The sequence below is a fragment of the Camelus bactrianus genome, chromosome 20 (genome assembly GCF_048773025.1).
Source record: "Camelus bactrianus isolate YW-2024 breed Bactrian camel chromosome 20, ASM4877302v1, whole genome shotgun sequence".
NCBI classification, from domain to species: Eukaryota; Metazoa; Chordata; class Mammalia; order Artiodactyla; family Camelidae; genus Camelus; species Camelus bactrianus.
In genome coordinates this window covers 19282813-19309532 of record NC_133558.1, presented here as the reverse complement: position 1 = coordinate 19309532, position 26720 = coordinate 19282813, and the positions used below count along the sequence as shown (strand labels likewise).

General features: G+C 38.5%; 1 protein-coding gene across 1 annotated transcript; it reads right to left on the bottom strand.

Moving 5' to 3' along the window:
- Positions 1-8164: 8164 nt before the first annotated feature.
- LOC105084051 (tripartite motif-containing protein 26) lies at positions 8165-26632 on the bottom strand. Its single transcript, XM_010974082.3, has 9 exons — positions 25674-26632; positions 25148-25216; positions 16724-17219; positions 14768-14863; positions 14330-14560; positions 13400-13422; positions 11055-11170; positions 9800-9832; positions 8165-9340 (listed from the first exon to the last, which is right to left on the bottom strand). Exons 3-9 carry the CDS (start codon positions 17171-17173, stop codon positions 8649-8651), a joined length of 1641 nt encoding a protein of 546 aa, XP_010972384.2. The 5' UTR covers positions 17174-17219; positions 25148-25216; positions 25674-26632; the 3' UTR covers positions 8165-8648.
- Positions 26633-26720: the final 88 nt, after the last annotated feature.

Here is a 26720-nt window from a genome sequence, read left to right as displayed (position 1 = left end):
ACACGCAATGGGAGTGAGAACTGGGGTCACGTCATGAGTATCCAGGCAGGAGGTCCCGACACAGGTTGTGAGAGGGAGAAGTGAAACCCCGGGGACACGGGGAATCCCGGGTGGCTTGCCTCCCGCGCCCGGACACCGGTCTCCGGGCCTAAGACCCTGAAAGCCCTGCTCAGAAACCCGGAGCTTCGCCCTGAGCCCTCCTCTCCTCCTGCATGGAGCACCCTTTGTTACCCTGTCTCCCTGAGTCCTGGCCCAGGGGCTGTGTCAGTCAGCAACGTACAAACTTTTGGCTTCGGAATTTCTATACACGCTTACAATTTGGGACCTCAAAGATAATTTCACTTATGTGGGTTATATCTGTTGACACTTACCATATTAGAAATTGAAATCTTAAAAAAAATATTGATTCAATTATAATATTAATAACCCGTTACGTTTAAAATATATATTTTTATGAAAAACTACTATTTTCAAAAATAAAACAGTTTAGTGAGAAGTGTTCCCTCTAGATTTTACATTTTTTTCAAGTCTTTTTTCTTGTCTGTCTCATTAGAAAACTGATGGATTTGCATATCTGCTTCTACATTGAATCTTTTTGACTGAAGTATATGAAAAAAAAAATCTAGCCTCACACAAATATGTAGGGGAAATAAAACGTTTCCAGATAATTGTGGTTATTCATCTTTGATGCTACACTAAAACTACACAAGGTTATTTTGCAATTTGGAACTTGAAACTATCACTGAATATTTCCAAATTTTCTGTATAAGAATCCAAAGGTCTATCTTGTGCACTGAATAAATCTTATACTGATGCATGATTTTTAAAAGTAATGCATTGCTTCACCAAACTGTATACATCTTACAGTGTTAACATTTAGTTAAGATTATCAAAAAATCATATTTGTTAATATTACCACAGTTTCCAATAGAACGGTTTGTTAGTACTGGGAACTGTCAAGATTCATTTTCTCATGAGAACTTATATTTTATCACTGGCAATAAATACTGCCAATTAACTAAGTCTAATATGCCAAATAACTCATTCATTATGCCAAATAACTAACTCTAAATCATCATAGTACTTTGTCCTTCATTCTTAAAGTAAAAATGGCATTCTATAAAAAAGAGGCTAGGTCAACTTAGAAAAATTATTTTCCTTGGAACACAGTACTTTAGAACATAGCACAGGTATTTTGTATGTACTTTCCATTTCCTATCAGATATTCTAAAATGTGGACTCAAGAATGATGATTTAATAAAGTTAATAATTTTTAATACTACACCCAGGTATTTTTTCAGTGAAACTTGCTTTTTTATTCTCCAATTAAATGGTGGTGAAGAATACAATAACCACTATTGCTGTTTCGTCAAGTAGCCTCTATTCCTGCTAAGTTTTACCTCAGTGCAAATGTCAACACGGTGAAAAAGGTAAGTGAATTCTTGGTAATGTTATGAAAACAGTTTTGATCTCACGGATCCCATGGTAGGGTCTCAGTGACTTCAAGGGTTCCACAGACCACACTTTGAGAACTGCTCTTCTGAGTAAACCAGGGGGACTACAAATTGGCACCCACCTGTTTGCCTCCTCTTCACATCTCGGAATCCCTCTCCCTGAGCTGGACTCCCTGCCTCCCAAACCATTGCTTAGGGCTCTCTCCCTTGGCTCTTCTGAAAGAGAACTTACCCCCTAGAAATCTGATGCCAGAGAGTGCCTCAGTCTAGGGAGGGAGTTGGAGGACAGTTGTTTCCCTGTTAGAACTGGGAAGAGTTTATGCCTGAAGGCACCAGAGGAAAATTCATTCATGACCCATTTTGGTTTTGTTCATACCATATCCCAGAAAGAAATCAGATGCAGTCTGTATGAGAAATAATATTGGCCCTTTGGTTTTAAATGGGTCTAATACACCTTATTTGAGGCCCACAAAGCATCAATAGAACTTTCTGTGATGAAGAAATTGTTCTAAATCTGCACTTTCCATATGGTAGATAGCTACTGAGCATTTGACATGCGGCTAGTGTCACTGAGCAGGTGAATTTTTATTTTCTTTAATTTAAATTTAAATATTCATATGTGACCAGTAGCTATCATATTCGACAGAGCATATCTAGAGTGTTTTAGTTTTCAATCTCCCACCTCAAGAAGATATTGTATGGCTTATACATTGAAATACATTAAAATTATCTTTGTATGGAAGCCATAGATTTGTCCATATGGGTCTTAGACATATTCTTAAAATACAGCACTCCCAAGAAAGTTTAATTAATATGTATTTTAATATCTAGAGGATACAGACATTAGCAAAAACAGAATCTATCACTTCAAAGTCATCAGTATTCAAAAATATCCATCATTGAAACTAATTCTTGTCTATATTACACTGAGACTCTTGATGTCATTTTCGTTAACCTGGTAAACATCAGCAAGCACATAAGTCTTCACTTAGCCCACAAGAAAGTATTTATTGAATGCTCCATATATAAAACACCTTGTAGGCCCTGTGCATAATTACACAATTATAAAACAGAAGACATAAGCCTTAGAATTCTACCACCTTAAAGTTCTTTATCTATTATTCCTCCCCATACTTCCCCCCAAATTCATGTTTCTCTGTTTCCCTTCACCCTTGGACCCCACTCTCTTCATCCACTCCACCTAGATAAAAATATACATGAAATTTTCACAAATGTAGAATGAAGAATTTTTCTAATCATAACCCAAAGATGAAAAATCACAAAGAAAAAAAATAAAACTTTTCTATGGCAACCACAAACTCACAGGCATGCAAACAAATGTCATAATCAAACTCCAAGTCACCAAAAAAGAAAAAAAAAATCTGACAGACAAAAGGTTAGCATGGGTCAGTATTCTTCACCCAAAGACTACCAGGAACTCACCTAGTTGAATACATGGTATTTACTACTTGATGCAGCAAGAGAGTAAGCACACCATGGGAGCCATAGGGCATCTTAGAATGAGGGCATTAGAAAGAATGCATTATGGTGGGCTTTGGGCTTTGGCTAGATAATTTGGGGGAAGGTTAAGGAAACAGAGGTTCACTCTAAATTGAGTATTGCCAGGAAGCGAGGTCAATTATATGATTGGGTGGCCTAATCAATCTTATCTATATGGAGGGCAGACTAGAGCAAGGATAAAGCAGCAATTGGTAAAGCAGCAGCCATCACTCATGTTACCCAGGACAGGGAGATGTTCAATACTTTGTGAGTTGCACAGCGCCCTGCTTTCCTCTGTGCTTAAACATAATGATGTAATAGCCTTGTTTTGTGTCACTTTATCATGGTCTCAGTGTATCTTTGTCTAATGTTGGTATTTTGTGAGACGGTTTATGTCAAAGAAGAGAATAACACGGCCTAGCTGGGAGCAGCAGGCCAGCTTTAAACAATGTGGAGGTCCAGCTGTAAGTGTCACACCTGTTTCCTGGGGTCAGGGGCCAGCTTTTGTGGCTGCCACCAAGATGATGCACCACTTGATCATCTGGCTCTGGTGGCCAGCAGGGCTTCTATTCACAGTCCCACAGGATAGTAGCAAACAACGAAATGGTTCTTAAACAGGTATGCATGCTCCCCACCCCTCCACCCAGCACACGGAAATGCCCATCTCCCAGTCCTTCCCTAAAAAAGGTCTATTTGCATACCTTAAAAGCCACTGCCTAAGAGTCTGGCTTCCAATCAGCCTGCATGTGGATGCTGACTGAGATCCTCTCCTCTGGGATACTGACAGGTCTTGGCATCCCCTCAACTAACTAGTACCCACTAAGAACAAAGAAGGCAGCTTGGACCATGAGAAAGCTTTCAGAGATGACCAAGAGCCAGGCTGAACGGTAAGGCTCATTTTTTTCAAGAGACAACTCCACCGAGGCTGAGAGAGGTGGCTGTTTTAGCTAATGTGCAGAACCCAACACAGAGAATCAAGGAAAATGAATAAACAGAAGAATATGTTACAAATAAAAGAATAAGATAAAACTCCAGAAATAGACCTTAAAAAAGGAGGTAAGTGATTTACTTGATAAAGAGTTCAAAGTAATGGTCATAAAGATGCTCACTGAGCTCAGGGTAAGTATGGATGAACAAAGTGAGGATTTCAACTAAAGAGATAGAAAATATAAGAACGTACTAAACAGAAATCACAGAGATGAAGAACATAACAAATGAACTAAAAAATTTAATAGAGGAGTTCAAGGGAAGACTAGATAAAGTGGGAGAAAAAAATCAGTGAACTTGAACACAGGGTAAAAGAATTCATTTAATCAGAGAAGCAAAAAGAAAAAAAGAGTGAAAAAGAGCGTGACAGAATATTGAAACACTATCAAATGACCCTATGTCACATTAGGGTCCCAGGAGGAAAAGAGAGAAAGGGGAAGAAAACTTATTCAAGAAATAATGGCTGAAAATTTCCCTAACCTGGGGAAAAAAACAGACATCCAGATCCAAGAAGCCCAAAAAGTTCCAAAAAAGATAAATCCAAAGAGACCCATACTAAGACCCACTGTTAATTGTTAAAAATTAAAGAGAGAATCATAAAAGCAGCAAGAGAAAATGATTTGTTATGTACAAGGGAACCCCCATAAGATTACCAGCAGATTTTTCACCAGGAAATTAGCAGGCCAGAAGAGAACAAAATGAAATATTCAGTGCTGGAAGAAAAAAAAGTGCCAACCAAGAATATTCTATCATTTTACATTCCTACTAGAAGTAGGTAAGAAGTATGGTGATCTGTGATCAGTAATCTTTGATGTTACTATTACAAAAAGGTTACGCCTCACTAAAGGTTCACATGATGGTTAGCAGTTTTTAGCAATAAAGTATTCTTAATTAATGTAGGTACTATTTTTAGCACACTTACTACTACAGTATAGTTTAAACATAACTTCTATATGCACTGTGAAATGAAAAAATTCATCTGATTCACTTTATTGAAAAATTATTGCAGTAGTTTGGAACCAAACCTGCAGTATCTTCAAGGTATGCCTGTATGATATTAGCTGTGGGCTCTTCATAAATGGCCTTTATCATGTTGAAGTAGTTTCCTTCCATTCCTAGCCGGTTAAGTGTTTTTATCATTAAAGGGTGTTTAACTTTGTCAAATGCTTTTTCTGTATCAATTGAGATAACCATGTGGATTTTGTTGTTGTTGTCACTCTGTTAATGTGGTTGACTTCTGCATGCTGAACCATCATTGGAGGAATTCCATTCCACTGCAGGAATAAAGCCAACTTAATCATGGTGCATACTCTTTTTAATGTGCTGTTGAATTCTGTTTGCTAGCATTTTGTTGAGGACTTTTGCACCACTATTCATGAGGAATATCGTGTATAGTTTTCTTTTCTCGTACTGTCTTTTGTCTGGCTTTGGTTTCAAGATAATGTTGGCCTTCTAGGATGAATTTGGACGTGTTCTCTCCTTTTAGATTTTTTGCAAGAGTTTGAGAAGGACTGGTGTTAATTCTTTAAATACTGTATACAATTCACCAGTGAGGCCATCTGGTAGTAGTCTTTTCTTTGTTGGGAGGTTTTAGATTGCTGATTCAATCTTCTTAAAAGTTATAGCTCTGTTCAGATTTTCTGTTTCTTCATGAGTCAGTGTTCAGTAAGTTGTGTGTTTCTAGGAGTTTATCTGTTTCCTCTAGGCTAATTTGTTGGTGTACAATTATTCATAATATTCTCTTATAATCCATTTATTTCTGTAAAATCAGATGTAATGTCCCTTCTTTTTCTGATTTTAGTTCTGTGGGTCTTCTCTCATTTTTTCGTAGTTGATGTAGCGAAAAGCCTGTCAATTTCATTGATCATCATTTCAAGGAACTTACTTTGGTTTCACTAATTTTCTCTATTGTTTGTTCTCTTGTATTTATCTTGCTCTAACCTTTGTTATTTCCTTTCTTCAAGTAGCTTTGGGTTTAACTTATCCACCTTTTTCTAATTCCTTAAGTTGTAAAATCAGGTTGTTAATTTGAGATATTTCTTCTTTTTTAATGTAAGAACTCACAGCTATAAATTTCCCTCTTCTTGCTGCTTTCATGGCATCCGATAGTTTGGGTATTTTGTGTTTTCATTATCCAAAGCATTATGCACACTGATTAGAATACATAACAGAATGATATTTATTAATCATTAAATGGTTTCAACAACTCCAGAAAGTTACATGCTATAATGAGTTTGATAGAAAGTATGAGTCAATATTTTGGCTTGTGACAGGTAAAAATCATGATGAAAGGTTACTATGAAATTTTTTTTCAGCCTTTTTTTTTTATTTTTAAACATTTTTTTTAATTGAGTAATAGTCATTTTACGATGTTGTGTCAAATTCCAGTGTAGAGCACAATTTTTCAGTTATACATGAACATACATATATTCATTGTCACTTTTTTTTTTTTTTGCTGTGAGCTACCACTATGAAATTTTATTATTTTCACACTAACTATGGAAATGCATCCATTTTAGCAATTTTTTTGCAGGAAACTTGTACAAACCAATATAAGATCTAAATTCATCACAAAATATATAAAACAGGAACAAAGTGGCTTTTTGGTTTATTCTCTGAATACTGGAGTGCTGACACTTTTGAAACAGGCAGTTGGCTTGGATCTGCTGCTGACTATGATTCTAGCATCAGACATAATTTCTTTTTTAGGCTTCTTTTCTTCTGATAGTTTTTTCTATGTATCTGTCTAATAAGTATCTCTAACATTAATCTTTGACTTTACAAAAATATTCTAAAGAGGAATAGTTTCACCATTCTCTTGCTAAATTCTGACCCTGTTCACATTTATTTCTAACCAAAATTATTGGAACATCCTCTGTCTAAATCCTTAATCCTTAAAATCTGTTCCCTTCAGTCCCGTAAGTCAAACAGGGACTGGGCTGTAATAGAATATACTAGTTAAAACCTTTGTGGGTGAGGGTATAGCTCAGTGGTAGAGCACATGCTTAGCATGCACAAGGTTCTGGATTCAATCCCCTGTATCTACATTAAAAAGAAAATTTTTTTCAATTAAAAAAATTCTTTGGCCCCTTACGATATAGAAAAACTCTGGTTGAAAACTGCTTTGTCCCTGCTATAATGAGGATCTGAACATACAACGTCAGAAATCTACTTCTACTTGCTTCTATTGTTAGCTACGGATATAGGATATTTATCTTGTGTTGTTTGATCTTATTTTTTCAACAAAACATTCTTATACAACTGAACTATCAGAAAAATTTCCCCACATCTCTTAAACCCAGAGATTTAAGTATTGGAAGTTCCTTTTAGGCAACCAGCATCTGCTCCCATGTCTTGAGAATGCTAAACTACGTGAGCCTTGATAGGACCAGTTCTTGTTACAGAAGCTAGAAACACACTTTCCTAACCTTCTTTGTTGCTGGGGCACAGGCAGTCACCCCACACTCTGGCAATCTGCTGCACTTATGCCAGATTTTGATGTAGGAGTTAGTTACATGAAGAACTAGGCTTGTTCTATCCACTAATTTCCTGAGACCATGTCTTCTTCAGCTCTTCGTTCTCATCTCTATATCCAGGAGAACTATACCCATCAGTCTTGTCTATGAATCCACCAAGATAGCCATACACACCTCTGACTCCACCCCTATCTGTATTCATTACTTCTTCCTCTGCTCCCCATGAGATTGTATCCACTATCTGCTACTTGTACTCATGCTAGTATGTTCTGTTTATATACTGACAATCCCAACAATCCTCTCAACCTCTGATGACCCCTCCGCCTCCTCCTCCATCTCACTGCAGCTCCCACACTGACTTCTAGCTCTTTGTAGCAACATGGTAGCACCTCCAGAACTTGCAAGCTGGTAAGTACAGATCTTCCTCCGTCTTTGCACTCTACACGCCCCAGTAATGTTTAGTAAATTTCCCTTTTCCTAGAATTAGCCGAATTTGTTTTCTGCTGCTTATGGCTAAGACTACTAATTTAACATTAAGCTAAGTATCTTTTTCTATCATCTTAAAACACTGCTGAAATAAGACTTAACTTTAGGACCAAGTGACTTCCAAAATCTCATATACACCTGAACCTCATATGGCTTCCCCTCCTCCTTTTTACTGCAAAAATTATCAGAACACAGAAGAAATAAACCAATTCCCACTCCAGATATCTCAAATTTCATAATATATCAAACATTCAGCAGGCATGAATTGCAAAATATTTACTGTTTTTTCAGCTGCTTAGGAGGATGGTAGGAAAAATTATGTGACAGAGCAGGTGCTTTAGACATTGATATGGATGTTGTAATCAATTACCATTAATGGCAGGGGCTGCAATCCTATGAGATAGTCATTCATTCTCATAACTTTGTCTCAGTGGCAGGTGAAGAATCAAATCAAAGACAACAGAAGAGAAAGGTTAATAATAACACACATTTTAATAAGTGGTTTAATAATGGTTTAAAGACATTTCAACCATTCCCCTGTAGAGAAAGCAGATCAATATTACTATTCTCATTTTAGAGACCAAGCAGTGAGGACAAGAGACTCTTGACTCTACCATAACGCTGCAGTCATCTAACTGCATTCAGAACCCAGCAGGACAGTCTAGCTGACGTAGAGAGTTGGGAATGATGTCAAGGAACAAAGGATAAATGAAAAAACCTAGGGCTGTGCCCATGGGGTCTTCTCTCAGGGCCTCAGTGTAAGTCTGGATCTCATGCAATTAAGCCACAGGAAAGGGAAAATTCTCCCAGTGAAGGAAGATGAGAATTCATAGATAAATTCTTCAGTTCTGGCATTGGTAAAGGTTACTTTCCCACCATCATAATCCAGGGCAACCCCAATCTGCCTTGGACAGTAGGACAGGATCTGGAGGGGTTCAGGGCTAGTACATATATAAACCCCAGCTGAAGACAGCTGTAGAGTCCAGAATCCCTCCTCAGGGGTGAAGTTAAGAAATCCTCTTCTCACCACTGACTCTCTTGCCACCCCTACCACGCAGAATTTTGGCCATATTCCATTTTCCTGAGACCATTCCTCCTCCAACTCCTCACTCTCATCTCTATATCCAGGAGAACTATACCCATCAGTGATGCCTATAAACCCACCAAGATAGCTACTGCCAAACACACCTCTGGTTCCGCCCCTGTATTTCACTGCTTCTTCTTCCTCCTCCGCTCCCCACCATATCCTGTCCATTTTCACTTCCCAATACACTTTGCCCCACGTGAAGCCCTTACTGCCCAGCACTCCAGGCTCTGGATCAAATCGCTGACCATGTTGGTGTTTGTTCATCCACAAGCCAGTGAATATCATACTCTTCCCATTCGGAGACACTGAGAGGTAGCCATTGGCTGTCTGGGAATTCAGGATGATCCTCACTGTGCGGACAAGGAGACAAAGGTGTGGCATCACAAAAGAAATCAAATGAGATTTGTCCCGTAGGTTCTGGGGCCTTTATGACAATGGTGGGAGACTCCTCAGGGGACCAGGACAGAGACTGCTTTTGACCTTATGTTCATACTATTAGCAACCATATCTAGAAAATGAAGACAACACCAAGAGAAAATTTAAGGGCACAGGCAGTGTGATGAGACTTGAGAGGAAGAAAAGATAAGGACTGGATCATTGTAGCTGGGAAAATCTGGGGAAAGGTTTGTGGTACTGAACTCTGAATTCTTAGGATAAAGAATTTGGTTACATTAGTCACACAAAGACCTTTCTCTTTAAAACAGAAGAGCTGACCCATAAGTAAGAGAGCTTCACAGGAAAGCTACAATTTGGAGTAGGAGAATTTACTTTGAGGCAAATTTCAGTCACTATCCCCTACAGATACTCACTTGTCTTATATTCCAGATCCCTTATCAGTTTTCCTAGAGTAAAAGAAGAAAAGGACAGTAAGCAATTCTGACTCCACATCTTCTAGGCCAAATTCTCTTACTGTTGGCTAATATAGCTTTAAAAGGTGACAGGGCACCCTGAAAGCTCAAGTGAAACAGAGAAATCAATTCAGGAGACACCAAGAGCCTGTCCAGTCTAAGGCGGTTCATGTGAGTATCCATGCCAATATCCGCTGAATCTACCTGGTGCTTCATTCAAGAGTACTTTTAGGCCTATTCCCTGTTTTTAAATTAAGTCCTAAACTTCTAGTCCTAAATCACACTATTTCTCTCCACTCTCAAAGATGCTTCTTTTAGATTAATTCTCCTAGTAGTCTTTAAATTTTTTTTAATTTAAAATTTTGGTAGAAACACCTAACATTCACCATCTTTACCATCTTGAAGTGTACAGTGCATTAATGTTAAGTATATTTACACTGCTGTGCAATCAATTTCCAGAGCTCTTCCATTCTGCAAAACTGAAACTCTACACCCACAAAACAACAACTCCTCATTTCCCCCTCCCAACCTCTGGCAACCACTTTTCTACTTTCTGCTCCTATAAATTTGACTACTGTAGATACCTCATATAAATGGAATCATACAGTACTTGTCTCTTTGTGACTGGCTCATGTCAGTTAGTATAATGTCCCCAAGGTTCACCCATGTTGTACCATGTGTCAGAATTTCCTTTCTCTTTTAGGCTGAATAATATCTCACTGTCTGTGTACATCATATTCTGTTTATCCGTTCATCGTCGATGGACATTTGGTTGCTTCTTCTACCTCTTGGTTATTGTGAATAATGCTGCAATGAAAATGAGTGTGCAGATATCTCTTTGAGACCCTGCTTTTAATTCTTTGGGAAATGGGAGTGCTGGATCATATGGTAATTATATTTAGAAATTTCGAGGAAATGTTATACTGTTTTCTGTCGCCTCCCAATATTCTTTTACCTCACTTTTAGATATGAAATATCGTTTTGCCAACTCTGAGACCTATTGACTGTGATTCTACTTTAGTCTAGGTAACATTCTGTCACGTGTAAAGACTCCCGGGTTTGAACTTAGTTAGATTCCCTCCCCAGTGTCCCTGTCTGGTGTGAATGACACGCACAAAAGCAAGGAATTCTGGGAAGCCCCAGCCACAATCAAAACCTAAGGAAACATTACAGAGATAGAAAGAAGGTTTTCTAGGCTCAGAACCCCTTCTTTTACCATGGAATCCTCTGAGTCCTCTCTCTAAAGAAAGAAGTTTATCTGAAAATTCTTCTGTCCGCTTTTTGATTGCAGGACTGATAGGCTTTTCAATCCAGAACTTCTTTCGGGGATATCTAGAGGGAACAGAGTCACAGTGAGAACTACTAGAGGAAAGGCATGATTTCCCACCGTCACCACAGGCACTTGGACAAACACCAACAATGGACCAAAGGGGCGGAGCGTTAAAGCTGCATTTCCAAGTGCTCAGTTTCAACATCAGAGTCAAAGAACGATATACACAGTTCTGAATAAAGGGCCATGATCCAAGGATTCTCTACTCACCAACATATCATTCAGGTACAATATTAAAAAAGAAAGAAAGCCATTTTCTGCCTTTGAAAATCTTCAAAACATGTTACTAATACTACAACTTCTAAAGAAACCACCTGAGGATATAAACTAGACAAATTAAAATTAAGCTTTAAATATATGTTTGTTAAAAACTTTAAATTTTAAATTAAGATATAGCTGGGCAGAGATATGTAAGCTAAATACAAAATGAAAGAAATCTGAGGTCTTTATCTTATTATCAAGCAGGAGTGAATTTAAGGTAAGAAAATTAAACAGAGGGTATTTTATTACTAAGAAGATTATAACCCACAATTAAGATACAACTCTCCTTAAAGGTTATACAAAAAAAAAAGCATCAAAATATAAAAAGGCAAAACTCACTGCTAATAGGAATCTTTGAGTGACTTCTTTTAGTCTATGACATATCAAGAAGATAAAAAAGTAAGTATCAAAACAAAATACCTAAATAACAAAATTACTAAGGAATACCTCATAGAGATAGAGCAAATCCTATCCTAAGAACACAGAGAGTGTACCTTCTTTTCAAGTGTTTGGAACATCCAAAAAATTTACAACATACAACACAGAGAGCCTCAATAAAGTCCAAAAGGGTAGAAATGGCAACAAACTCGTCAGATCACAAGATTAAAAAACTATGAAACATAAAACTATTAGAAAAAAATCCTAGCATCTGACAGATATCCTCTTTCTTAAATCTTATGTTAAATAGCAAATCAAATTCAAAGTCTAAAAATACCTAGAAAACAATAAAATACCATATACTAGAAATTACGGCCTATGACAAAAGCAGGGCTCATAGACATACACATACAAAAACAAAATTAAAAATAGAAAAAAAAGAGAGAGAGGCAAGTAGAGGAGACAAAAGTAGAAATACAACAAAAATAAACAAAAATATTCAGAAATAAAAATTAAACTTAAGGACATTATTTGGCAAACTACATAAATACTTTTGAAAATATGAATGAAAATGGTAATTTTCCAGGATCTATAAATACTAACTATTCCAATTTAAAAATGTCAGAATGAATTTATTTTAAAAGAAAACAAAATTTTATGTTGCTTATAAAAGATACATAAAAATAACCACACAGAAAGGTTGAGAGTTAAAAGATAAAAAGTTAAATACCATGCAAACATTAATCAAAAGAAAGCTAGAATAACTGTACTAAAAGCAGATAAAATGCTTTAGGGCCAGAGGCATTACCCATTCTGTATCACCTTCCTTTCTCATATAATTATTCATCTCTAATGTCTCTGTCCAGTCTCCCCAGCCAGAATCTGGTAACCTATCTCATTACCCTCCTTTCTACCCAGTGTTTGGTCTGCAGTAAATGCTCAGTATATGCCAATAATCCTGGATGTCTCTGGGCTGATCTGTGTATTATCAAAATACCTGCCCTTGATTCTCTGTTCAGAGCTTCTGAGTACTATGTGGGTGTGATTTTGAAAATTGTCATTGTTGACTGTCTCACACACATTTCCTCAGACCCACCGTCAGAGAAATCATTATCCCTATGACCCACATAAAGTGTCCTCTTCTTATGGTCGGGCAGAAAGCAGGAAACCATCACTAACAAGCATGGAGGACAATCTGATGACAAAATGTGCTCGACAGAATACGGGGGAAGCTATGGCCAGCAGAGGCAGCTGGGAACCAGGCAGGAATAGAAAGAATGAAAGGATATTGGGTTTTAGAAACAAATATGGATTCTAAATTTTCTTTAATACTCTCCCATAATCTGCTCCCATTTCAGTTCTCCCTACACCATTAGCATCCTCACATAAGTTTCACGACAGTAATTTTTCTAGAACTCCCTCCCCCATTCCATGGAATATCTTTCAATTTACCCTTTTCAGAGAAGAACCCCTCTTCTTCCAAATAACCCCTTTCCAGTCCTTGTTAAACTAATGTAAGGTGACAGAAAGAGAAAACAAAGGGACACCTACATGGTTAAAAACAAACAAACAAAAAAGCAAGCAGCACTTACCTGCTTATTATGTCACTTGGGTCCTGGAAAGGAAGAGAACACAGACTGTCATGGAAATAAGGTTCCCAGGCGCCGGCACCATTCCCTCCCACAGGCTCGCTGGGGAATGGGTACTTGACAGGACTGTACAGAGAATTATTCTGACCAGCCTGGACCTGCTCTGTTCTCCACTGTAGTATCAGTTTATGGGGACATATGTTTCCCTTTCCTTTCTTCCATTTGAGTCTAGACCATCCCCTCCGGGAAACCTTCCTTAATCTATTAAGAATCCTCTTGTCTATCAGGTTAAGACTTAAATCTCAACCTGCCTTGGAAGCCTCTTCTCAGCTGGCCCTGTCTCATCTGCCCTGTAACTTCCTCCTCACTTAAACTGACTCCTCCAGAATTGTAGCTCCTTTCACTCTGTATACCCTTCCGATCTTCCAAATTGTCTTCCTCGGTATCTATGCTCATCTTTTTATTATCACATTCATTAGGTTTATTATCACATTCAATTATTTCAACCAATTCACATTCACCAAATGGAACGTTCAACTTCTCCTTTCTGCTAATCCAAATCTTTACATTTTCTTCAAGGCTACCATTAAGGGCCACTTCTTTCATGAAGCCTTCCCTGACTAAACCTTAGCCTTTTCCAGAATTCCTGTGGCTTCCAGTTTGACCACAAGATTTAACGTTCGATTATTTGTTGTAATTATAAATGTATAGCTCTTACTAGCTCCTTGTATGATCTGTGCATTTTGTAGTCCCCTGCCCACTGTAATTTGGGACTTAAAACCTATTGGATTTCTGTTTAACTTTTCAAAGAACTCAATAAGTGAAAATAAAACCTTGGCTCTCCTGACTCCTTGTCCGAATCTCATGCTAATGGAGAGGCTGCAAAGCAGCCTGGAGCAAGAGGACTCAGGTATAGTTCAGTTGGTCCCTCACCTGCAAAAGTTCAAGTGCTGGCTGCTGAGCCTTCTTCTCTAACTCAGAAATCAAGGTTCCAAGCCGGACCACCTCTTCAGAGCCCCTGGTGACATGGCTGTTCTTCCCTTCAGTGAGCTCTTGCTCCATCCCCTCCAGCCACTCCAACAGGTACTGCTCCCTTTCTCTCAGGAACTGATGGCCCTGTTCAAACACTGATGCTATGTCTTGCTTGTGGCTCTGGAATTTTGCCTAGAGTAAAGGCAGAAAGAGAAAGAGGATTTCCTCCGAGAGGCTAGGAAACACCAGAACATTTGTGAGATCTGGGGGTAAGTTCAGAACAAAAATCCCTTCCATCATACCCTCCTTCTCCCCATCCTTCAATATGCCCCTCCTCCCCTACACTCACTCCCACCACACACACATGGACACAGAACATTTGCTTGCGACTTCTCTTACCAGCAGGGCCTGAATCTCATCTTCTCCCGTAGACTGAAAATTCTGAATCCTGTCTCTGTCTCCCTTCAGAATCTTCAGATGGTTTAGGATTTTACCCTATGGAAATAAACACAAATAATCTCAAGATGAAGATGAAAATGCCCTAAATAAGAAAGATGCAAAATGACCCCAGAGTGAAATCAGATAGTGTTTGACCTTATATAGTTTAATAGTCATGTGGAATAGTTTCCTTCCTAGTTAATGAAGAAGAAACAAAGTGAGTGCTGTTAGCCTAGAGCAGTTTCTCAGAAATGAGACAGAACACACATTACACTTACTCAGTGCTGAATGTCAATTACATCTTCATAAAGCTGAAAGAAACAATTAAGTGAAATAAAGTAATAAATAATATTAATACAACCACTCAGACTTACAGTATAGTTTTTATTTATATTTACACTGTCTCTTTCTACCACAAATACAGACAATTTATATTAAAATTAATTAATAACAGAAATAAAAAAAGAAAATCAATACAAAAAGTGAAGGAAAGTATATCTATATTAACTCCAAATTATTGAGAGAATGACTAAATTGGTTTTAAGATTCCTGTCAGCTATGGAGAAAGGGAAAACAATGAATCATATAATTCTTTAGCAGACAGGAAGAAATATACTAGTACCTCAGAAAAAGTACTTTCCCTGAGATTAAATTCTGAAAGAAAATTTTTATAAGAGATTATATACAGGACGCAATATTCTTAAAAATGTTTTTAGAAAACGTATGTGCTGGAAACACCCAATTTGAAGCTCTGGATCAAGAGGGCTGATGCCCTACACTGCAGGTTGAGACCTGATCCAAGTGCTTTAGAACTAAAACATCAAGGCAATGGGATACACTCATTATTATAAAAGATATGAAAACAAACCAGCTTTATTATCTAAATTCAAAGGGTAATGCTTTGCCAAGAACTTCCCCCACAAAAGAATTTGAACCTGATACCTGTTAGGATGGCTATTATTAAAAAACAAAATACCAAAATAAAAACAAAAAAAGATAGCAAGAATTGGTGAGGATGTGACAAAAAGGAAACTCTGGTACTCTGTTGATGGGAATGTAAACTGGCACAGCCAGTATGGAAAACATGGATGTTTCTCAAAAAATTAAAAATAGAACTACCACATGATCCAGCAATCCCACTTTTAGATATTTATCCAAAGGAACTAAAATCGGGATCTTGAAGAGATACCTGTACTTCCATGTTCACTGCAGCATTATTCTCAATTGCCAAGATATGGAAACAACCTAAATGTCCAATGGATGAGTGGATAAAGACAATAGAATATTGAGCAACAGAATATTACTCAGCCTTTAAAAAGAAGGAGATCCTGCCATTTGCAACAACATAGATGGACCTGGAGGACATGATGCTAAGTGAAATAAGCCAGACATGAAAGACAAATACTGTATAATCTCATTTATATGAGGAATCTAAAAACAGTCAAACTCATAGAAGAGGAATGTAGAATGGTTGTTACCAGTAGCTGCAGGGGAGGGAAAGGGGAGGTGATGGTCAAATGGTAAAAGTTTCAGTTATGCAAGATAAATAAATTCTGAAGATCTACTCTACAGCATAGTCCTTAAAGATAACAACACTGTATTGTATACTTAAATTTGCTAACAGGTTAGATCTCATTACACATAAACCCACACACAATAACACAATAATAATAACAAAACAGGTGTGAGGAAACTTTGGGTGGGATGGATATGTCTGTGGCCTTGATGGCAGTGACGGTTTCACAGGTGAATACTTATCCCCAAACTTATCAAGTTGTATACATTAAATATGTACTTTTTACATGTCAATCACATCTCAATAAAGTATTTATTTAAAAAAATGTGGACCTTGTCCTGACGGTACCATAGAACTTATTTGGCTACAAGAACGGAGCAGGGATCCAGCAAGATTCTTACCCGATAAGGCTGTGCAGCCTTCTCCAGGAGAACGGCAGCATGGTGCCTGTGCTCCCGGGACTCCCGACACATAACACACAATATCTGCTGGTCATCCTTGCAGTAGTAATGGAGCTTCTCCAAATGCTGCCCACACAGCTTCTCTGCTCTTTGCTCAGATGGCCTTTCCTCTCTGGGCTGTCTCTCCTCATCTACTTTCATCCTCCAGATGTTCTCCACTAGGCTGGCCATCTGCCACACGTGGCGGATATTCTCTTTCTTAAAGGCTGTCTTGCAGAGAGAACAATATAATGGCTGCCGAGCAGACTCACAGACCTTAATGATGCAGTGGTAGCAGAAGACATGACCACAGTCAATGGTTACAGGGTCTCTCAAGTAGTCAAGACAGATCGAGCACAGCACCTCGTCCTCCAGGTTTCTCAGAGGAGAGGTAGCAGCCATGGTAGCCATGCTCAATCCCTGCAGAATGTTTCTTCTCAAAGCACAGAATGACTTTCTAGGAAGACATACAGGAAAACAGAAATTGTGAGTTTAATCAACATCAAGATGGAACCCAGAAGAAAATAGTTTTTATGTTCAGATTGCTTCTAATCTTTTTCCTCCAAATCCAAAGTTCCTTCCAGAGCACTAGTCAGAATAGATTTCAGCCTCCAAAGTTAAATGGGTATTATTTTCAGGTAACTAGCTCTGCTGTAAACATTTTAAAAGGTATTTATACATGTAGTTAAGTAGAGGATGTTCTAGAAGATAATGGGAAAGTAAATCCCCAATAAAGTCTAAAATTTCCCTCTTAGTAGATCAGCTCAGTAAAAAAAAATATTTGTTGTAAATAATTCAATAGTAGAGAATAAGAATTGCAAAAATTTAGGGCTGTATTTGAAAACTCATCTGAGAACATCAGAGTTAGATTACTAGAAATGGCTACATTCAATCATAGGTCTGCTATTCATACGCTGTCTGGAAAACATCATGATGTTTTAAGCTAATAGTTTTCAAACATTTTTTGGACCATCACAGTGAGAAATGAATTCACATCCCAGTCTAACATACCTGCACGTGCATATACACACACCTAAAATACAAGTTCTGTTAATTACTATTTATTCTTTATTATATGTAATACACTGATTTTTAAAAATTGCAGTCCAGTTTCTATTTGTTTTGTTTGTTTGTTTGTTTTGTTTTTTGTTTTCCAAGAAAGCAAAGAGAGGATTTATTAAGCAATAGTACACTCTCAAGGGGAGAGCAGGTAGACTCAGTGCAGTCCATTTTTAAAATGTTGGTTTTAACCCACAAAATTGATGTCATAATACAAGGTATTGCTATCTATACTTTGAAAAACACTGATTTAAACCACACCAACTTTATCACTAACCCCGACCTCTACCCAGGAATGCAAACTCTAGGAAGCTACAAAGGCCTCCTGTATCACCACTTGATTAGCACCTTAAATTCACATCTCCAATTTTCCTCATTGTTCCTATTCCTCAGTAAAAAGTACCAACAACTATCCCATTACTCAAGCCAAAACCTAGATGTGATTTAAGACACTTCATTTTCTTTCACTACCACCTCCTGTATCTGGTCACTGAATTAAACAATACAATATCTGAAATAAAATTTTCACTGCATAGCCTTAACAGCAGAATGTAGATGACAGGAAAAAATAGCCAGCGAACTTGAAGACAGTGTAATAAAAATGATCAAATCTTAATAATAGAGCAACAAAAGAATTTTTTAAAAGCAGGAACTCTGTGACCTGTGAAATATCAAAAGGTCTAACTTTTATGTCATTAGAGTCCCAGAGGAGGGAAAGAAACTGGTAAAGGAAAAAAAATATTTAGAGAAAAAAAATGGCTGAAAATTTCTCAAATACGGCAAAAGACATAGATTTATAGATTTAAGAAGGTCAGCAAATGCCAAAGAGAATAACTTTAAGGAAAACCACCCCCCCATACATCATAAACAAATTGCTGCAAACCAAAGACAAGGGAAACAATCTCAAAAGCAATCGGAAGAAAATAACACATCAAAATGAGGGGAATAACAATTCAAATGTTAGTTTCTCATTAGAAACCACAGGGCCCAACAAGACAGTTGCTACTTCAAAAGTGAAACATGAAAAATTAAGGGACATGAAAAATGACAAGGAACATGAAATTTTACATGTTCATGGAAATTACAAGGAACATGAAAAATTAAGGAAATAAGACATCACCAAATCCTGCAAAAAATGAAACCAAAAGGCATAGAGATCTGTAATTTACTCAATAAAGAATTCAAAATAGCTGTTTTAGGAAACCCAATGAGTTACTAGAAAACCTAGAAAGACAATTCAGTGAAATAAGAAAAACAATATGTACAAAAAATGAGAAATTTAACAAAGAGACAGAAATCATAAAAAGGAACTAAGCAGAAATTCTAGAGCTGAAGAAATCAGTGAATGAAATGAAAAATGCAATAGAGAACATCAACATCATAATAAATCAAACACAAGAATCAATGAGTTAGAGGATAGAAACTTCAAAACAAGCCAGTCAGAAGAGAAATAAATGAGTGAAGATAGCCTACATGATCTATGAGACACCATCAAAAGAAACAAAATCGGAATCATTGAGGTTCCAGAAGGAGAAGAGAGGGAGATGGACACAGAAAAACTATTTAGAGAAATAATGGCTAAAATTTTCCCAAACCTGGGAGAAATTTGAACATTCAAGTTGATGAGGCTATCACCCCATTATTTCAATCTGAAATGATCTTCTCCAAGATATATTATAATAAAACTATCAAAAATATAAGACAAAGATAGAATCCTAAAATCAGCAAGAAAAAACAATACTGTAAACAACAAAGGTACCCCCATTGGGCTTTCGGTGGATTTCTTAGCAGAAAACCTACAGGCCAGGAATCCCACTTCTGGGTATATATTCAAAGGAAATGAAAACAGGATATTGAAGAGATATATGCACTCCCAAGTTCACTGCAGCATTATTCACAATAGCCAAGATATAGAAACAACTTAGTATCTATTTATGAATAAGTGGATAATGATGTGAGACATATATATATGTATACACACACACACACACACACACACACACACATAGGAATACTATTCAGCCATAAGAAAGAAGGAAATCTTGCAATTTGTGACAACGTGGATGGACCTCAAGGGCATTAATTACACTAAATGAAATAAATCAGACAGAGAAAGACAGATACTACATGATATCACATGGAATCTAACCCCCCCCCCAAAAAAAAAACCACAGAGAAATAGAAAATAGAATTGTGGTTACCAGGGGCTAGGAAAGTGGGGGAAATGGGAAGATGTTGGTGAATAGGTACAAACTTCCAACCAGAAGATAAATAAGTTCTAGGAATCTAATGCACTGCATTGTGATTATAGGTAGCAGTACTGTACTGTGTACTTAAAAATTGCTAAGAGAGTAGATTTTAAATATTCTCACCACAAAAAAAAAAAATGGTAATTATGTGATGTGACGGAGGTGTTAGCTAACACAAAGGTAGTAATCATACTGTAATATATGTGTTTCAAATTAACACGTTGTACACTTTAAACATCCACAATGTTATATATCAATTATATCTCAATAAAGTTTGGGGGGGGAAGGAAAGAAGAAAATTCTACAAAAAGTAAGCAGAACTAATAAATAAGTTTAACAAAGCCCCTGGATACAGGGTCAGTATTTTAAAAATTAGCTGTTTGTCAATATACACAAATAAATGAACAACTGAAGATTGAAAATTTTAAAAACAGTACCATCTACAACAATACCATAAAACATGAAACACTTAGGTATAAATCTTACAAAATATGTGTAGGATCTCTATGCTTTAAGCTGAAATGTTTTTTAAAACATGAAAGAAATCAAAGAAGATCTAAAAAAAGGGTAAAATATACTACATTAATGGATTGGAAGACTCAATATTCTTAAGATATTATGTTAAACCTTGGAAAGTCCAAGGGGACACCACTGTAGAGCTGTTCTTAGGGCATCAATTGGCCTTAACCTAGCCATGAAGCTCCCCTCCACCACCACCACCATCACCCCCAATAAAGGTGTATAATAATAAGAAACGCTACATCCCAGAGGACTGCAGAAATGATTCAGTGAGATCAGGTAAATAAATGAAAATCACTTTCCAAAGCAAAATGCCGTATAGAATGCTGGTTATTATTTCCATACCAAGAAATCGAAGCTAACATTTCATTTTTAGCTGCCATCCTGAGCCTCATATGGACCCTGCTTTGACCTTCTCTTTTCCCTCTTCTTGGCGGTGAACGCACTGTCACAGCGCCTGGTCCACCCCACGCTCAGCCCTCGAGCCCAGCCCCGCACTCACTCGGGCCGCCTGCCGCCGCGTAATCACCGGAGAGGCCTGTCACTGGGCTCTGCTGGAGCCTCTGCGACAACTGCGGGCCTTTCTGGGCAACTCGGCCCTGTCTGCGCCTCCAGGACCCAGCCCCTCGGCCCCGCCTCTTGGCTCCTCGGGAAAGGCCTCCACCAGGCAGCCCAAGGGCTGTAGCCGTTGCTCGTTGCTCGGGGACTCACGCGTCCACGGTCCTGCCCCTCGCGCCCAAGTCGGCTGGGGAAACTGAAGGCCCGGCGGCACCACGGGGATTCACCAGCTACGGATGCTTTTGAGATAATTTGTACCGTGTTGTGATCCTCAGCAATTCCGTCAGGCAGGACACAAAGACACTAGCTGTCCCAGCTTACAAATCAGTCAGAGCAAGGAAGGCAACGCAGCCAAGATCAACTGGCCAAGATGGCGGCCCCCACTCTGACCAGGTCCCTGCCGGCCGCCTGGGCCGAGCCCTATGGTTGCCCGGCAACATGGGGCACCGATTCTCCCAGGCAGGCCTCTAGTTTCCCGGACCTAAAGGTGGAGATTTTACTCTCTGTACTAGGGGGTTCAGCCATCCAGAGTCAGGTGCTTCTGCCATTTTCACCACTAATTCGCTTTCGCCCTTTTGAAAATCCCAAGTGCTCCACTCCACCTCCAACCTCAGTCTTTTAGAGAGGTTGTGGACCACTGGAGTTCCACCAATCTGGACAGCCATACTCATTGGTAATCCAGAATTCTTCGATTATTTTCCTTAGAGGAATGTGTAAGGTCTTGGCAACTCTTCATGTGACGCCAGGCACCCCATTATTTTTTACTTCAGACTAGGCATACATGTTGCCAAAGTGCACAGTCACATACAACCAACCAATCAAATCTGAATCCCCAAACCAAATAGGAGCACAAAAGATGAAAAAGATCCCAGTAGCTGTGAAAAACATTTCTGCATGGAACTTACATCTGTACTGCTGCTAGGCCAGACAGGTTATTAGGATCATTACCTTTGAGCCCAAAAGTCTTTGCACCACAGAAGCCTCTAATGCATCCTCCCAACATTTTGCAATGTCCAGAGACAATTCTGGTTGTCACCCTGGAGGAGAGAGTGCTACTGGCATCTAGTGGGTAGAGATAGGAAAGGTTGCTGACATCCAATGCACAGAATAATCCCTATACAATAAAATGCCATAGTGCGGAGATTGAGAAATCCTGTTCTAATGGATGTAGAGGATATAGCCCCAAGTATCCAACTTCAACAGTTACTTGCTCTTCTTTCATTTTTTCATGTGTATAATCATTCACACATGGATGGTTATACACATGAAAAAATGAAAAGAAGTGACATATTTTACAGCAGAGAAAATGTGAAAATGGACTTATGCCCATGGAATTCACTGATGTTAATGTCCCAGCATCTAGAAGAAGCAGGCTTTGTGAAATGGAGCAATGGTCTACTCTGAGGCTCACTTACAGCATCAACTGGGAGACAACCTCCTAAGAGGTTAGGATGCTATCCCACAGGAAGCAATATGGGCATTAAACCAGTGGCCAATTGTATTTGTTTCCTACTGGTGCTGTTAACAAATGACCACAAACTTTATGGCTTAAAAGAACACAAATTTATTCTCTTCTGGAGGCCAGAAGTCCAACATGAGTATGGAGAGTTCAGCTCAGCGACTCCATGGTATTGCTGCCCATATTGCTGCCTCAGTATCTATTTTGTTTGGCCAAGCAGCCTGCAGGGACCTTAAACTGACCTTAGCCCCCTCACACAACCACATGCCCTAGATAACAGCCCACGGAATCACAAGCAAATGTAAGTCCTGATACGCTTTCCCTAACAGCCCCTAATCAACAGTCTCCCTTGCCTCCCAGAACCATTCCCTTGTGCGGCCCTTAGATAAGACCTCCATGAAGCTTACCAATACCTGATCTATTTGGTTTGAATTGACAAACTGGGCCTTGACCTGGGATCCTAATAAAGGCAGGGCCCCCAGGTCCTGCTTCTCACTCTGCACTCTCTCTTGAACTTCCTCTGTGGCCCCTTGAGGCACGCTTTGTACCTCCTCCAGGACCTGTGAGCGATAAACTTCCCCATTTCCATTTCTGGTGTGTGTGGTCTATTGTTGAGCCATGCTCACCATCTAGCACTCTGTGCTCTACTTAACAAATGTTAATTTAACAGTTATAACAATGAGTCTTATGGGACCAAAATCAAGACGTCAGTAGGGCTGGTTACTTCTGAAGACTCAGGGGAGGAGCCATGTCCTTGCCTTTTTCAGATTCTGGTGGCCACCAATTTGGCTTGTGGCTCCTTCCCCCATCTTGAAAGTACATCATTTCAGTTTTCACTTCTTTTCTGTCGTCTAGTTTTATTCTGCCTCTGTCTTATAAGAATACTTGTGTGTACACTTAAGGCCTACCTGGATAATCCAAGATATTCTCATCATCTCAAGATCCTTAACTTAATCACATCTACAAAGTTCCATTTGTCATATAAGGAGACATCTACAGGGTCTGGGGATTACCGTATGAATATCTTTGAAGCCAATTATTCAGCCTACCCACTCTCCACCCTCTGGCTCCCCCAAATTCATGTCCATTCCCAAAGCAAAATATCTTCCCCCAGTAGAATGTAAGCTCCACTGAAATTTTTGTCTTGTTCACTGCTAGAGCCCCAGCATCTATAAAAGTGCTTGGCACAAAGTAGATGCTTAACAAGTATTGGTGAATGAATAAATGGATAGAATGTATGATTAGAAAGCAGGGGAGGTTCTAGCTCAGTGGTAGAATGCATGCTTAACATTCAGGAGGTCCTGGGTTCAATCCCCAGTACTGTGACTTTAAATAAATAAATAAACCTAATTATCCTCCAAAATTAAAAAAAAAAAAAAGAGTGTATGATTAAAGCTGGCAGTGCAAAGCAGTGGGGAATTGAGGGGCTATGCAGTAGATGGTCCTGAGATAATTAGATAACCATCAAGAAAAGAGAAACAAATGTACATCTTACTCCAAACATAAAAATCAATTAGCCCAGCTATATTAAAGGCTTAAATCTGAAAGGTAATACTTTTAAATGTTTAGAAAATAATATTCAAGATTATTTATGATCTTGGGACAGGGCAGGATTTAGCAAACTCGATCCAGAGTTCAAAACGTAAAGATTGATAAATTCAGCTACTTTAGAATGGAGAACTTCTCTTATGGTGTTGAAAGACATCATCAAGATAAGCCAGAAACTCTAAGATATTTGTAACATACATAATCAACAAAGAATTAGTGACCACAATATATGAAAAAACAAATATTTCCCATAAATCCATAAGAAAAATTTAAAAACAGTCTAATAGAAAAATGGATAAAAGACACATATGGCATTATACAGAAGGAGACATACAAATGGAAAAAAGAAAAAGAAAAATGAAAAATGTTTATCCTCATTAATAATCAGGAAAATGCAAACTAAAACTAAAATGTGATAATATTTCACACCTAACAGGTTGGCAAAGAGTTGAAAGCCTGACATTATCAAGTGATGCTGAGATGTGGTTCAATGGGAACTTTATCCAGCCATGGAGGAAGGGTAAGTAATATAACCTCTGGGAAACAGTCTTGCCTCACTTAGTAACACAATGAATATGCACATTCTAAGACTCAGAAATTCCTCTCTTGGTCACATACACTAAAAAGTCTTTGTAGGTTTTGCAAGGGGATACATGAATGAGAATGTTTATAACAGCATTATCCATAATAGCAAAAAGCTGGAGACAAACCAAATTCCAGGAACAGTAGAATGGAGAAAAAAAAAGTAGACTGTTCATATTTGAAATACTACAGAGCAGTGAAAATGAATGAGCCAAAGCTAAATACATCAAGATGGTGAATCTCAAAAACAAAGACAAGTCACAGAAGAACACATACAGTATGATTCCATGTATAGAAGGTTCAAAAACTGGCAAAACTAGGTAATGTACTGTTCAGGGATATCTACATGTGTAACACAATTATAAAGAAAAGCTAAGGAATGATTATCACAAAAAAGCAATTGATGCTTACCTTTAGAGGAGAGAGGATGATACACCTGTTAAGGGCACACAGTGAAAGATGATGGAAATGTCTGATTTCCTAGAATGAGAGATGAATGCAAGTGTCTACTATATAATAATAATATTATTATTTTAAAATGCATGTATGCATTATATATACTCTTTTGAACATATATATTTCATAGTTTGAAAGGGAGGAAAGGAAATGAAGAGATTAAATAAAGATTTTCCAGTTATGGGGAACAGAGAAATGGGGGTGGGGTTAGCTAAGCAAAATCCTTGAAAAAGTTATGGTATCAAGTGGGCTTTTTTATGGGAGATATTATAATATGTGTGTATACTCATTAGAATAGGTCAGTGAAAAGGTAAAAAATGATGACGCAGGAGATGGGATACTACAGATGCACATAGTCTTTGAAGAAACAGAGGGGATGGGATCTGGCCCTGCTAGTGAAGGTGCAAACGTGGCTCGGTCGATGGCAGGGAAGATGCCATCAAGATGGTGCTGCCAGAGCAGAACCTTCTGGAAACCTTACCTCTAGAACTTAGTGGAAATCTGCCCTCTGGAACTTCCCAGAAATCCACCATCTTGGGTGCAGGAGAAAACTGTTCACATTGGGGACGCTAAAATATGAAACCTCCCCAGGGGGTTACCTAGGGAGCTACTGGCGCTGTTTGTTGATGACCACTATGCATTGTAGAAGCTGGACGCTAAGAAAGTTTCTGGTGCTTCAGAAGCCGGTGCTGGAAAAGCCAAGCGCTAGCTGCAGGAGTCTGGCAAGGACCGCACCGGAACCCGGAAGCAAAATCGGTTTTTACCCCTGCAATGACTCTCTGGTGCCCTCTACCGACAAAGCTCAGTGCCTGCTGGCAAAGTAAAAATAAAGGGCGCAGATCCATTATGGGAACCAAGAAACAATAAATCCACAATCAACCCAATGGGAAAGGCGTGATATGGGGATAATGGGTATTATCTCAACGGGGAAGGTGTCATCAGGCTGACAATACCTGAACCTTCCATCACACTCGCAGTCACTAAAAGTGGGATCATATACCCCTCACATGCTGCAATCGGTACACAGCAGCACTTATGAAATATTTCTCGCCTTAAAAAATGGGACCCCCGAAGTATATTTAAAAACAGCAACAACAAGGAGCTCAAATCTGATAACACCTCTAGAGCTAACTACTCGTTACAAGGAATACAAGGACAGAGAAACAAGTTGATTGATGCTGAGGAAATCAGACAAATTCAGAATGTGGAATATTTTACGGAATAAATGAACTGATTTCTGTAACAAAATAATAGCATGAAACTAAAGGGAGAGTAGATTGCTGTAACTAAAAGGATTAAAAGACATAATAATAAAATGCAATGTATTGTCAAAGTATAATTTTCAAAAACTTGAAAATGATGGAGCCTCTAGGAAATCTCCCCATTGAGGACCCTGGGAACCCAAGTTCCCGCTCGCTTTTTGGCCTCTGTGGTTTCTGAAGCCAGCGCTGAAGAGGGAAACAGCCCAGACACAAGGTCTTGGAACTTCGGTTTCCCCTTCTGTTGAATGGGGACAATAATGCCTGCC